The sequence below is a fragment of the Theropithecus gelada genome, chromosome 3, assembly GCF_003255815.1.
Source record: "Theropithecus gelada isolate Dixy chromosome 3, Tgel_1.0, whole genome shotgun sequence".
In the NCBI taxonomy this organism is placed as follows: Eukaryota; Metazoa; Chordata; class Mammalia; order Primates; family Cercopithecidae; genus Theropithecus; species Theropithecus gelada.
The window spans coordinates 180,777,733-180,793,138 of NC_037670.1; the positions used below are offsets into that span (position 1 = coordinate 180,777,733).

At 37.1% G+C, this 15,406-nt stretch overlaps 1 protein-coding gene across 6 annotated transcripts in view; it reads right to left on the reverse strand.

The window, feature by feature from the left end:
* The window catches only part of LMBR1 (limb development membrane protein 1), a 211,275-nt gene that overhangs the window by 39,609 nt on the left and 156,260 nt on the right, over positions 1–15,406 (reverse strand). For all 6 annotated transcript variants that reach the window (XM_025378728.1, XM_025378726.1, XM_025378727.1 and 3 more), the window contains 3 exons: positions 13,822–13,895; positions 13,506–13,596; positions 12,197–12,263 (listed from right to left, as the gene is read on the reverse strand). In XM_025378728.1, coding sequence (XP_025234513.1) covers positions 12,197–12,263; positions 13,506–13,596; positions 13,822–13,895 — 232 coding nt within the window. The remainder of the gene's footprint in view (positions 1–12,196; positions 12,264–13,505; positions 13,597–13,821; positions 13,896–15,406) is intronic.

Below are 15,406 nucleotides of genomic sequence, written 5' to 3' on the forward strand. Positions count from 1 at the left end.
AGTAACCAAAAGAGTATGGTACTGGTATAAAAACAGATACAAATATCAATGGAACAGAATGGAGAAACCAAAAATAAAGCCACTTATTTACCGCCAACCAATCTTTGACAAAGCTGACAAAAACATACACTGAAAAAAGGATACCCTTTTCAATAAAAGGTGTTGGGAAAATTGGATTGCTATATGCAGATAAAATAAATTGGACCCCTATCTCTTGCCATATATATAAATCAACTCAAAATGGAATAAAGACTTCAATGTAAGACCTGACATTATAAAAATACTAGAAGGAAACCTAGGAAAACTCTTCTGGACATTGGTCTAGGAAAAGAATTCACGACTTAAGACCTCGAAAGCACAGACAACTAAAGCAAAAATAAACAAACAGAACTTAATTAAACTAAAAAGCTGCTGCACAGCAAAATAATCAACAGAGTGAACAGATAACCTGCAGAATGGGAGAAAATGTTTGCAAACGATGCATCCAACAGAAGACTGACATCCAAAATTTACAAGGAATGCAAACAACTCAATAACTATTACGGGATCTGGCCAGCAGCCCACAATGCAACGGGGCTCTCTCTTTGTTCCCAGGTGGATCGGCAGGTCGAGAAATAATAGACACACACAAGATAGTGAAAGCTGGGTCCAGGGGGGTCACCGTCTTCTGGTCCCGTGGCGCCAACAATGCACTGGATATGCCAGCATCTACTATTAAGTTTAGTGAGGGCAGGGGTAGATTAGTGAGGGATTTAGGGTCATTTGATGATGAGGTGAGATGGTCACATGGGGATGAAGTAATAATTCTTTAACATGACATCTGTATGCAGAAGTACAGTATACAGAGATAAGAATTTACAATATAGTGTGTGCATCAGTAATTTCTAACAGAGCCTTAAAACAGAAACACAGTCTTCCATAACCTATGATTGGCAAAATGTTAATCAGCAGTAACAGTTGCAGCAAATGCTGGTTACAAATAATTCATAGAAACAGGACGTGAAGTTAGACAACTGGTTAGACCAGAATTTCTCAGAAGGGAGTATGCCTTAACCCTAAAGAGGCCTAGAAGAGCCGTGGCAAGATGAGGGCGTTTATAGCCCTATCTTATCCACATGGACAGGCGCCCCCCATGCGTCTGTTTATAGGCTTTCCACGAGGTTCGCATTCCATTCCCAGAGCTATGAACGTCTGCTTTTCTGGGATAGAAATCTTGGTGATGTGAAACCTCCCTGACTGCACGTCCATTCATAGGCTCTCTGCAGGGGAAGCACATCACGCACGGTTGGCTCATTCTGGCAGCCCAACCTGGCATTGTCTTTACACAATCCTGCATGCAGTTTTGTATTTACAATAATCAGGAGCATTTCATCTTTTATTCCATAGCAATAGTTTCAGGGGGTCTCCTTACAAACAACAATAACAAAAATGACTTCATTAAAAAGTGAGCAAAGGACACACTTGAAAAAGCGGGCAAAAGACAGACTTTGAAAGAAGTCATACAAATGGCCAACTAGCATATGAAACCACGTCCCACATCACTAATCAGAGAAATGCAAACTAAAACCACTATGTGATACCATCTTACATCCGTCAGAATGGCTACTAGTAAAAAGTACAAAAACAACAAATGTTGGAGAGGATGCAGAAAAAAGGGAATACTTATATACGGTTGGTGGGAATGTAAATTATTACAACCTCTATGGAAAAACAGTATGGAGATTGCTCAAATAACTGAACATAGAACTACCATCTGATCCAGCAATCCCACTACTGGGTATCTACCCAAAAGAAGATAAATCATTCTATCAAAAAGATGCCTGCACTCATATGTTTATAGCAGCACTGATCACAATAGCAAAGATATGGAATCAGTCTAAGTGCCAATCAATGGATGACTGGATAAAGAAAATGTGGTATATATACACAATGGAATATAATCCAACCAGAGCCAAGAATGAAATCACATATTTCACAACAGTGGAATCATCATCTTAAGTGAAACAAGTCAGATACAGAAAGACAAATGCTGTTATGTTCTCACTTATAGATGGGAGCTAAATCACGTATTCACATGGATGGAGGGTGCAGAGTGATAGAAAATGAAGATTGAAAAAGGCGATGGGGTAGGAGGGAGGCTGGATGATGAGAAATTATTTAATGGGTATACTGTACATTATTCAAGTGACAGACACCCAACGAGCCCTGACTACACTACTACACAATCTATGCATGCAACAAAATTGCACTTGTACCCCCATAAATTTATATAAAAATAAATTAAACTGTGGTATATCCAGAGAGTGGAATCCTATTCAACGTTAAAAAGATACGAGCTATCAAGCCATGAAAAGATATGGAAGAACCCTAAATATACGTTAAATGAAAGAAGCCTAGCTGAAAAGGCTATATACTGTGTGATTCCAACTATATGACATTCTGGGAAAGGTAAAACTACCGAGACAGTGAGATCAGTGGCTGCCAGGGGTCAGAGAGAGAGGGAGGGATAAACAGACAGGGCACAGAGGATTTTTAGGGCAGTAAAACTACTCTGCGTGATGCCATAATAGTGGATATGGGACATCATACATTTGCCCAAACCCAAAGAACGTACAACACCAGGAATGAACCCGAATGTAAACTCTGGACTCTGGGTGATAATGTGTCAATGTAGGTGCATCAACTGTAACAAACGTGCCCCTCTGGTGGGAGATGTTGGCAACAGGGAAGGCTCTGCATGTGGGGGATAGGAGGTACATGTGATATCTCTGCACTTTTCTCTCAATTTAGCTGTGAACCTAAAACTGCTCTAAAAAACTTGTCTCAAAAAAAAAAAAAAAAAAACAAAAGGCAAGTGAGTGGCTGCCTGGAGATGATGGTGGACAGGGGAACACGAGCGAAGTCCGAGGCGAGACATGTTTGGGGGTGATGAAGATGTTCACTATCCTGATGGCAGTGGTGGTTCTACAGGTGTATGTACAAGTGAAAACGTATAAAATTGTCACTTTAAATGTGCAGTTTGTTGTATGTCAATTATACCTCAATAAAGCTGTTAAAATGTATTTACTAGACTTCAGACTATATACCCAATATCATGCATTATTAATGTATAGCTGTACCAATTATTTATTTAGACACTCTATATTTTCTGTATTTGTTTTTGTGTTATAAGTTAAATTTTTAAAGAATTTTTGAGTCCCTACCATATTCCTACATTGTACTGTGCATATACTACAGAAGCTACAAAACAAGTATGTAAGACATTTATTCCCTTCACGGTATTGACAGCCTTCCTAGGAAGACAAGACTTTTTAAACAATGCAATATTTCCAGTATGGCCAAATGTCTATATACAAACAGTTAAGTGAAATGGGAAGCAAGAGTGTGTAAGCCTCCCACCGCATATGTGTGCTAAACATTGTGTGGCAGGCCACCCCTTTCTTCAAGGAGCATACAGCTTTATGCAGGAAAAGAAAAGCCATTAGGATATAATGTGATAAGTGAACTGGTAGATAAATGGAGAACTGCACTGAGTGTTATGAGAGTGCTCAGGAGATGCCTCATGGCAAACTTCACTGGTGGAGTTCATGGCTGAGCTGAGTCTTGAATGACATGTTAGGTTTTGATGGAGAACAGCTGGTGAAATGCATAGAAGGCACAGCAGACATACTTTGTTTCTAACACACCTGAAGATTATGTCTTTATTAATAATGGCTCAGAATGTGAGGTTTGGAATGGCAAGAGATACAGACAGGGGTCAGGTATAGATCTTACGTGTTACCTTAAGGAAATTGTACAGTATTTGAATGACAAACATCTTTGCAGGATTTGGAGCAGGGAAATGACAAGCTCACACCTTCACTGTGCATGTGTATGTGTGGTGGGGATTGAACTAGCCCTTAAATAACAAGTAGACTCTGAATGGAGAGAAGGGACAGAGGAGGTGCCCCAGGTTAGGACTCCACACACCAGAAAGGCAACTTTCAAAGGTTCTTCCACTTGATCCCTCTTCCCTCATCAGGCACATGGCACTGAGAAGGCAAATGCAAACACGTAAAGGCTGACTTACTAAAAACAATCAGGCCCTGGCATTAGATTGCCACGCCAAGGAAACAGAGAAGAGGACAAATATTTACTGAGTATCTACTGAGTAAAATCCTTACAAAAAAATTACCTCTTTTTTTTTTTTTTTTTTGAGACAGAGTCTCGCTCTGTCACCCAGGCTGGAGTGCAGTGGCGCAATCTCAGGTCACTGCAGTCTCTGCCACCCAGGTTCAAGTGATTCTCCTGCCTTATCCTCTCGAGTAGCTGGGATTACAGGCACACACCACCATGCTTGGCTAATTTTTGTATTTTTAGTAGAGATGGGGTTTCACCAGGTTGGCCAGGCTGGTCTTGAACTACTGGCATCAAGTGACCTGCCCGCTTCAGCCTCCTAAAGTGCTGGGATTACAGGTGTAAGCCACCGCGCCCAGCCAAAAAATAACTTATTGAAGTGAAATGCACATAACATAAAACTAACCATTCAAAAATAAACAGTTCAAGGGCTTTGGGTGTATTCCAAAGAAATCCACTTTCTGTCTATGGATTTTCCTATTCTGGACGTTTCACAGAAACGGCATCGTACAATATATCAGCACAATATTTTCAAGGTCCATTCATGTTGTGGTACGTACCCATTTAGTTATCGTTTTTCTTTTTTAATTGTGATAAAATACACATAACGTGAAATTGGCCGATTTAACCGTTTTTAAGTGTACAGTTCAGTGATAGGAAGTATATTCACCATCAGCACTATCCATCCCCAGAATTCCCTTCATCCTAGAAAATGAATAATCTATTCTCATTAAACAAGAACTCCCTAGGGCCGGGCGCGGGGGCTCACGCCTGTAATCCCAGCACTTTGGGAGGCTGAGACGGGCGGATCACGAGGTCAGGAGATCGAGACCATCCTGGCTAATAACACGGCGAAACCCCGTCTCTACTAAAAAAATACAAAAAACTAGCCGGGCGCGGTGGCGGGCGCCTGTAGTCCCAGCTACTCGGGAGGCTGAGGCCGGAGAATGGCGGGAACCCGGGAGGCGGAGCTTGCAGTGAGCTGAGATCCGGCCACTGCTCTCCAGCCTGGGCGACAGAGCGAGACTCCGTCTCAAAAAAAAAAAAAAAAAAAAAAACAAAAAAAAAAAAAACAAGAACTCCCATTCCTCCTCACCCTAGTAGTTCATGAAATGAACTACTCTAGATACCTCTTACAAGTGGAATCACACTTGTAAAGAGGTGCCTTTTTGTGACAGGCTTATTTCACTTAGATGCCACTCCTTCCTATAGCTGAATATTCCATTATTGTTTATGTACCAAAATCGATTATCCACTCATCTAATGAGGGACACTTTGGTTGTTTCCACTTCTTGGCTATTGTTGTAATGGTCGTCTAAAATATTAATAGTAAAACCAAAATATCTGGTCAGAAAAGCTTAGAATACGGAAATAAAGACCACCAGGGCAAAAGCAAGACAAATGGAGTATCTTAGTTCATCTATCCTAGAACACAGTATACACTCAACATGGTGGCACCCACCGACATCAAAATTCTTATTGACATCAAAAATACTTATTAACTAGATGCTGTGAAAAATAAAAAGATGCAGAAAATATAGTCTCGTCCTTTAAAGAACATAAAGTTTCATGAGAAAGTCAATACAGATAGGTACGTATAATACAAGGTTGAAAGTGCAAGACTCTGAGACACCTTCACGTGTGATGCAGGATCTGACTCTGCCTCCGAGAATAAAAAAGATTTGGATAGACAGAGAAAGGCGAATGGGAGAAGGCTATGGAAACAATGGGAACCAAAGCTTAAAGATGGAAAACTATATTTGCAAATACTGAATCGATTTTAGTCATGAGGATTTACATGCAACAATTTCATTTTGTTCTAATCTGGAGGCAATTTAAATTTAGTCGTCCAGAACTAGAGTATGTGAACTTGAAGACGAACTAAAATCCAGTGAAAGAGAATGATAATTAGACTCCAAGAAAGAACCTTATGTGCTAATTTTCAAAGAAGTGCACAACTAAGCCCTCCAGTGTGGATGGTAACTGGCTGCGCCCTTCCTGAGGAAAGCTCTCCAGAGATGGGTCTCCAGGGTATGTTTCAGTCACACTTTCTCACTTGGAAACCTAAATACGTGCTTATTTCTTTTGGTTTGGTTTGATGTCTTCTTTCTCCATCCTTCTCAAAAGACAAAGACATCCGCTCAGAATCTACTTCACGAACACTACTCTCACAAAAAAATACGAAAATCATATACTCAGCTCTCTGCTTTTTATGCTAAACAAGTCTGACTCTTTTCACTCCTTAAAAAGGAAAATGAGAAGAAAGAGGTAGATGTGAGGCCAGGTACGGTGGTTCACATCTGTAATCCCAACGCTTTGGGAGGCCTACAGGGAGGATCACTTGAGCCCAGGAGTTCAAGACCAGCCCAGGTAGTAGAGTGAGACCCCATCTGTACAAAAAATTAAAAAGTTAGCTGGGCATGGTGGTGGGCACCTGTTTTCCCAACTACTCGGGAGGCTGGGGTGGGAGGATCACTTGAGCCCAGAAGGTGGAGGCTGCAGTGAGCCATCAATGACTGTGCCAATGAACTCCAGCCTGGACAACAGAGCTAAATCTTGTTTCAGAAAAAAGAGGTAGATGTGAGAAATATCACCAAGATGAAAGCGAGTACTGCTATGAGGTACTGGCGCAGAAGGTGGAGGCATTTACCGTAAGTCTCAAGTTTCTGGTTTGACCACTTGGATAGAAAGTGTCCCAGAGACTGAAAGGAAATATAGATGAGAGAGAAATGACAGGTTCTGTTTTAGAAATGACCAGTGTGAGGTGGCAGGAGGACACCCATAAGTAGCACAGAGCTAGATTTCTCTGTTTTAGCTTAGGGTGGGTGGTGGTTTGGAGGTCTCGATCTGGGGGCAAGTGAATGGGTGGCAGTTCAGGAGCAGTAAAAGACACAGCTAAGGAGTGGCCAGAGAAGGAGGAGGGAAAAAGAGAGGAGCAGTGACCAGAGATGAAGACAGACAAAATTTGGGGGGTGAAATTACAAACAATAAATGGCACGGAGAAATTAAAAACAGAATCCATAGAATTAGGCAGTTGCAAGGTCACTGGCAAACATTTAATTATCTCCTTCTGTAACTCTCTTTTGGTTAGAAATTAATGCTGATGTGACTGAGATCTGATAAAGGAAATTATATGAAAACATTTTCTTCTTTTAACTCCCTCTAGGCAGCACATGAAGTTACAAGTCATCAGAAAGAAGGAGAATGCCAACAAAAGAATTAGCAACAAAGTAATACTCAGGTGAGATTTTTAAATTTTCTACAAAGTGCACATATATACACGCAAACACACGTATACATATGCACAGGAAAAGGTGTGAAAAGCTGTAATCCAAAGACATTTCTGGAAACTTGGAAGAGGAGATTGGAATTAGAAGTGGTGGACAGATCTCTAATTTTTAGTATTCTTTATCAGGACTATTTATTTATGCATTCACTTAAATTATTAAAAATTAAAAATACAATTTCCTACAAATGAGATAATCTGTTCATCTATCTCAGAATGACTGTGCATATGTATTATTAAGAATACTCAGCCTGGCTAGGCACGGTGGCTCACACCTGTAATCCCAGCACTTTCAGAGGCCGAGGCGGGTGGATCACTTGAGGTCTGGAGTTCGAGACCAGACTGGGCAATATGGCATAACCCCGTCTCTACTAAAAATACAAAAATTGGCCAGGCATGGTGGCAGGCGCCTGTAATCCCAACTACTTGGGAGGCTGAGGCAGGAGAACTGCTTTAACCCAGGAGGAGGTAGAGGTTACAGTGAGCCGAGATCATACCACTGCACTTCGACCTGGGCAACAGAGCAAGACTCCATCTCAAAAAAAAAAAAAGGATTAAAGAAAAAAGAAAATACTCAGCAAGGCCAGGCACGTGGCTCCCACCTGTAATCTCAGCACTTTAGCAGGCCAAGGCAGGTGGATCACTTGAGCCTAGGAATTTGAGGCAAGCCTGGGCAACATGGCAAAACCCCATCTCTATAAAAAATACAAAAAATTAGCCAGGTATAGTGGCGCGTGCCTGTAGTCCCAGCTACTCGGGAGGCTGAGGTGGGAGGACTGCTTGAGCTCAGGAAGGTGAGGCTGCAGTGAGCTATGATTGCGCCACTGCACTCCAGCCTGGGTAACAGAATGAGGCTCTGTTTCAGAATAGAAAAAAAAAAAAAGAATACTCAGATAGCTTGGAGGTCGTTATTCTTAGGACAAATTAGACCCTTTCCATCATTTGTCTAGTTTTAATTGTAACATTTTAATGTAACATTTTTCAAATTACCTCTTAAGGCTCCCTCCAGTTAAACAGTAATAAAGGAAATTACTTTCCCCATGAAAATTATAACAAAGTAAATTTAAAGTAGCTGAATATCAACAGGTGACTAAATTTAGGTATGTGTGACCGACAGACATTTTTTCAGACAGGGCTGTGTGCCCTAAAAGAAGTGTACTGTCAAGAAACACATTTCACAGATACCAGGAATATGAGTTTTTAGGGTGGGATCATAAGCTGCTCTCTTAACTGTTTTAGACATTTGGCACAAAATATTTTTAGGAATTCTTTATTCTTAAAAATCTCAACTGCATATATAAGCTTATTGCTCAGATAGAAGAACATTAGTAATCAACCAAAAGTTAATTCATGTTATTCATTTATTATTTTCTATAATGTATCTGAATATAATAAAATCATATATACTTTTTGGTGAGAAATTTTCAATATAGAGATTGAAATTATTTTTATATCAATGTCATAATTAGGAATATATGATTCATACTTCCATTTCACATTCGTCATTGCTAAGCCTCTGTGAAAGCATTGTTTATTTCTGTTTCACAACAAGAGCTAGAGAAAGCTCAGGGTAAAGATAAACAGGGATTACCAAAACCCCAAATAAAGACCTCTCCAAAAAAGACAAGTTATAAAACAAGGTCCCTGCATCAAGAAGCAAAAAATAATCTACTTTACCTCCTGTAAGATAATAGACTATATGGAACCCAGATGAGAAATATGTGAAAATACTGAAAATAAATTCAAGCTGATTTGAAGGAGTAAGTGTTTTTGTTTTACTACCATAAGTACATTAAAAACAAATTGTATTTGGACCCTACATAACTTACAAGTTATAGAAAGAGCTTCCAAGATGAAAAATAACTGCAAAAAGAATTACAATATAGAAATTATTAAAAGCATTTCAAAAACTATCATTTGCATTTGCAAAAAATTTTCCTCTTTAAAGGAGAATTCAAATAAAGAATAACACAAAAAAGTCAACCTCTCAATTGTTTCATGATTAAGCATAATAAAGAACATATCAGCAATCACACAGAATCTATTCTTATAAAATTCATTGCAACATTTAAAATATTTTACTGCACAGAAGTTTGGACATCTATAGATAATTAGTTTGATCTTGTTCTATTTTCACCTTGTTTGCAAACACCTCCTTTAATCACCCTCAGAGTCTATTAAACGACATAGTAAATTGTTTACTAAAAATATAGACATCAAATCTCCCCAAATTTTGGATTCTGAAAACTTAAGTATAAACAGGCAGCCAAACACTGTTTTGAAAAATATATTCATTTACATGGCATTACTTTTGCAGGGTTCTAATAAAAAATTTTAAGTACGGATTCTTTGTGTTTCCTATGAAAAATAAAACCATCATTTATACTAATTCAATTTAACTAAGAATACATGGTCAACATTTTTCTTACAACTTAATTCTTTGTGGCAAGTAATATGCTTATAGAATTTACTCAGTAGTGATTTTCCAGTTAGTACCAAATTTTTCATTCAAATATACAAGCTATTTAAAAGGAATTATTTAATAATAATAAATATGTGATATCACACCATGTACTTAAACCTAAAGCCTGTGATGCAGCAACAGTAACAGTGGGCAAATTTTTAAAAAGGAAACATGTCCACTGAACACTTTCATTTTTGAAGCAAAAACATCACCAAATTATTTCTTTTATACTAGACTCAATGTATTTCAATTTGCAATCAAATTTATACTCTTCACTAAAAAAAACTGTTGAAATAATAGAGAAATTACATATATAGAGGTAAAATATGATTTTTCTTGTTATTGCATTTCTCATTTCATTGTAAGTGATGGGGCGCTGCTGGCTGATTTCACAGGAGCAAAGGAGACCACACTAAGGTCAGGGTTTCCTTGAGAGAGGCGACAAGAAAGACTGAAAAATGTCACAGCTTGGAATCTGATTGCTTAAATACATCCTCTATTCTAGTCTTATAAGCTTTTCAGCTGGTAAATCAAAATCCTGTTATACACTAGGATAATATTCATGACAATTCTCTATATTTTATCTTCTTAAAATCAAAGACTCAATTCTAAAGGGTTAATAGAGGAATTACAAAGTAACTCTCTAGTTTGCATTTCCCATAATGCTAAAATAAAGCTTTTTCTTTTAGTCTAGAAATTTGCTTTTTTAATACTGTGAAAAGCCTCTATGAATCTGTTTAACGTATTTATTTCTTTTCATCTATTCAGTGCCACTGGGCATAACATGTAATGCAGTGCGTGTTGATATTTTGCAAAGCACCACATGACTCACTGTACCCTAATGCACTCCATTAATCCTGTTTGGACAGCTGGGTCCAGGCATTTGTTAGCTGCATTTTAATTGTTCCATCTTTCTTTTTTTTCTTTTTATTTATCTCTATGGCAAACTACTCTGGAATTTAATTTGTTGGCCTTCAAAAAGTAAATTTTACCATTAGTTTGTTTTCTTTGTATCAAAACTATACTCAGCATGTAATTTTCTTCCATAAAATCAGTATATATTAATGATTAGCAATCAATCTTAAATAACAGTACAGTGAATGAGTTTCATAAGTATTAAAATGATAGGCTGGCTGAAATAGAACAGAAATTATTTAACAGACTCATAATATAAATGATAACATTTAACATCAAATCAGGTTGCTAAAGAGCATACTTTCAGCATTTTCAAGATTTACATAAGCAGATGTCAAAACAATAACAAGTCCTATAAAGCAAACACAAAAGAAATAAGACTATTACACACACCAGTTTTTTATTAGCTTATGGAACAGTGGTCCCTTTACATTTACACTTTAATTTTGTTTTCTATTACAAACATGAAATCCTTTGTAAGAATTATGAAGATAACTACAAAGCTTCTACTTTCTTTGCACAGCCTGCATCCCTGATATCTGTAAGTCTTCAATAAATAATGGAGGCAATATGAGAGCTAATGCAAAAGCAACTCAAAGTTACCAGCAATTTTTGTTATGAGCAAGTAGCTAAAATTTAATGACCGAAATTTTCCGATCATTTGTGTGCACTCTTAAGTCAAAACCTAAGTCTAGAGAATTAGATAGAAATGCTTAATGAAAATTTTTGTCTGAAATAATATTTAGTGAAGAACTGAGAATATGGTCTACGATAGCATTTTATAAAAGGCGACTAAAGGAAGACTTACCCAACTATTTCAATGACAAAGTGAAAATCTGTTTTTCTTTTAAAAGATTATCAAATTCTCCATAAACTGAAACATTAAGAAAATTACAGGAATGAATGACAGACAAGTAGGAACTCTCAAGGGTGTCCTTTGAATCAGAGTGTGTTCCCAGAGATTACACTGCTTTCACCTCTATTTCGTGGACACAAAGCAGCTTAAAATAATTTACAAATGTTCAATTTTTTAAACCATACTAAATTATAAATGCTTAAAAACTTTTATATAGAAAAATTAGTTTAATGTAGTTTCCTCACTAGAGGACTCAAAAGCTTAACTTATGAATGTGTCAGTAAAAACAAAACACAACAAAAAACCAGCCCATTGTTTGGAGAAAGAATGCTTTTAAGTGTGTAAAAAATAAACGGTCTTTATTTGGTAAAAGTATTTGTCTTGGTATGCCCCTATACATAAAGTACAGAAGCAAAGGTGTAAAATGATGCAGGAAGAAACACTATATTTCAAAGGTAATCTTTATGAAAAAGTTTAGAAAGTAAAAGTTAAATAAGTTCAGTAAAGACAGTTTTTAAAAACATGGATCTTTAAGTGAAAATTTCTCAATGAAACTTACCCAGTGTTCTCGACATCACAGGCAGAGCAGAGCTCAAGACCAAGATGGACACACAATTTCCAATGATCTGTTATGAGAAATGAGAAAGAATATTGGGCAGTTAAACAGCAGGATGACAATCAAACCCAGTAACATTCTGAGAAATTATTGCGCATTCTAGTTACCTAGTGTACTTTGCCGACTTCTTAATGATACTTAGTATTCAGTACAGAATTTTCAAAGAAAAACACACTTTTAAAATAAATAAGGTTATATCTGTAAGTTCTAGAAGATGTTTACAGTACCCAGCACAAATATACTTATAGAATGCTTAAATTACTTGACACCTAGATAATGCATTTTACATTACTGATTGCAGTTGTTAGTTTCAAAAGGCTCTGCCTGTCAGGTAACAAATAATTAACATATTGGAGACTTCGGACTACATTTTTAAGGCCAGATTATTGCTTAAGATCTCTTTTATCACATCTATTTCTAATGTTTATTATAAGATTTAAAAAGCACCAGAAATCCAAAACCTCTAAACTTTTGTAATAACGCATCCTATGTTTATTCTTCCATAGTAAATAAGAGGAGTTGAAAATACCAATTAATATTTATGATCACTTAAATTAGATACTAAATATCTCAACTACTTATTAAGTTTAAAGAAATAGCTGTGTGTGTGTGTGTGTGTGTGTGTGTAAAATAACTTCTCCCCTTCAAGTAGGCTAAAAATATAAAATAAAAACAAAACAAGCTTTCCGCTCTTATTAGTTATTCTTCTTTGTCAGCCTATGGGAATATTTTATAAAGATTCAGTCACTATATACGGCAACAGCCTTTTTATTCTGAAGCCAATGACATGTTGTGGAAAAAGTCAAATTAGCCTCAGACTACAAAATGTTTCTGAGTAGAACTCTTCCGTCTTACTTTAATTATTCAAATTTGAAATACTTTGTCTCTACTACTTGTAGCAAGTAAGTTCTTCAGACTTCAAACAAGCTCCCTGAAGTACAGTTAGCACAATCCAAGTTACTCATTAGCAATACGCTTTCTTTAGAGGAAAAGGAGTCCTTTCAAGGGTCTTCTATAGCTAGTTAACAAGCTCTGCAGCTCTTTGCATTTACAGTGAATGGACGCCATCCAAATTAAACAGGGTACATCCCTTTCCCACTCACTCAGCATTTTGAAAATCTTCCAGTTTGTGTTTACGCAACTTACAAACAAATACCTATCACTGCAAATGAACCATTCAGGATGACTATTAAATAAAGCAGTCTGTCTGGGAAGGCAAGAGAGGCCACAGTCACCTAAGACTCTACCTTACCTTTGTCATAGTTGTGTCATCTTTCTTGGGAGTAAAGTTTCCAAAAAATCGAAGGCTATAGAAACCGACAACAGAGGACACCATAAGATAGCTGTGAGAATCAAGGAAAAAACTCTCCAACAGAATGCAAGTTTCCTAAGTTCTCAGCAGTCTCCAAAAAGTCTTAAGGCCCATAGGAAAAACCACTTCAAGTGCTTGAGGAAGACTAACCTGTTGTTTTCTCTTCTAGACAAGTGTCTTAGTAAATAACCACTGCCCCAGAAAACTAGGTATAAAATTTGGGGATAGGCTGAACGTTCAGTTAAAGAAAGGATACAAAATCAAAATGATTTCAAGTGCAGCTCCCACAAAACCAAACGTAGAAAGAGAGGCATTTCCTATTCCAGGCCCCTGGGGTGGGAGAAAGACACTTTTCAGAATTCAATGACACCATTATACTGGTTTCCCTAAAACAGCTGTTTCATAAATATAAGACAGTTGAAATTATGAATGTTTACTACTTTGAAATAACATCTAGACTTTCAAAGGCCAACAAGACATGGCATTAAACTGATTTCATCAACAAATTCAGGCACCATGTTAACAATTTTAATAAGCTCAAGAAAAATTACTTATCTCAAATGTCATTTAAGTTACTTGTCAAGATGACATGATTATGCTTACTGTTATAAAATGGGGCAACTTGCCACTTGAGGAAAAAAAATCCTGAATAGTTTTGGGAAAGAGTTTTTAAAAATACCATAGAAAAATAAGAATAGGATATACAGCTATCTGAATGCTTACACAACATACAAAGATTACACAATCAAAGTATGTCAAAATTAAGCTAACAGTAGAAAGAGAGTAAATGTGCATATCCTGTTCCCATACCTGAAAGTGTCTTTTGCCCAAATTTTCCTTGGGAATTCAGAGTTACAAAAGATAAAACTGTTAACACCGATTTTTAAAAAGTAATGCTATAAATTTTTTCCTAAACAATTATCCCTATCTCAAAAACTATCTTTACCTAGAACTTTTAGAAAACACAAAAAAAGTTAATATTTTTACAATGAAATCTGAAAAAATCATTCCCTACTGAAATAGAACAGTATTTTCAAAGATTACTAATAAAAGAAACTATCTGAATATTTTACTGGTCAGCACAGATTACATCTAATAGAAACAACAGGGATAATTAAGAATCTACAGTCAGACCAATAAAAAATAACTTTTTGACAATCTTTTGAAGAATAAATAAATGATGCTAGTAGAAAGTGATGGGGTTCAGGACACACTACTCCAAAATATGGGGCCTAGTATTTGAGAAAACACAGGAAGGTCACATACTGATCTGCCTCCCTTCTCCTATGAAGCAGGCCATAAGACCCCCGTTCGAGGGTGCCCTCCCCGCCACCCAGAGGAGAGGCACACCGAGAAGAATATGAACAGGCCTTGCCTGTTTATATCATTTATAATCATTTATAATCATTAGATCATACCCCTGTCTTCCAATCATACTTCCCCAATACTGTCCACTCTTCACCAAACCTGAGCATAAAAATACACAGCTTTTTCTGTTTTTTCTGGTCTTCTTCATTTCTGAAGACTCCTGTGATATGTAAAACTTATCTTAAATAAATTTGTCAGCTTTACTCTTGTTAATCTTTTGTTATAGGCATCTCAGCCATGAACCTTGCAATAGGTTAGAATAAGAAATTACTTCTTCTCCCCCACAAAAGCTTATTGATCAACAGAGATAATGCTTTGGAATTATGCTATCTCAAGAGAAGCCATGTAGGAAGGATGAAGATTATTTAATTTTTTTACACAATTATACAGGGATCTCCTGTAACGTACAAGTCATTTTCTACTAAGCACTAAGAGGGATGGGTACAAAAATGTACCACAGGGCTTGGGACTTG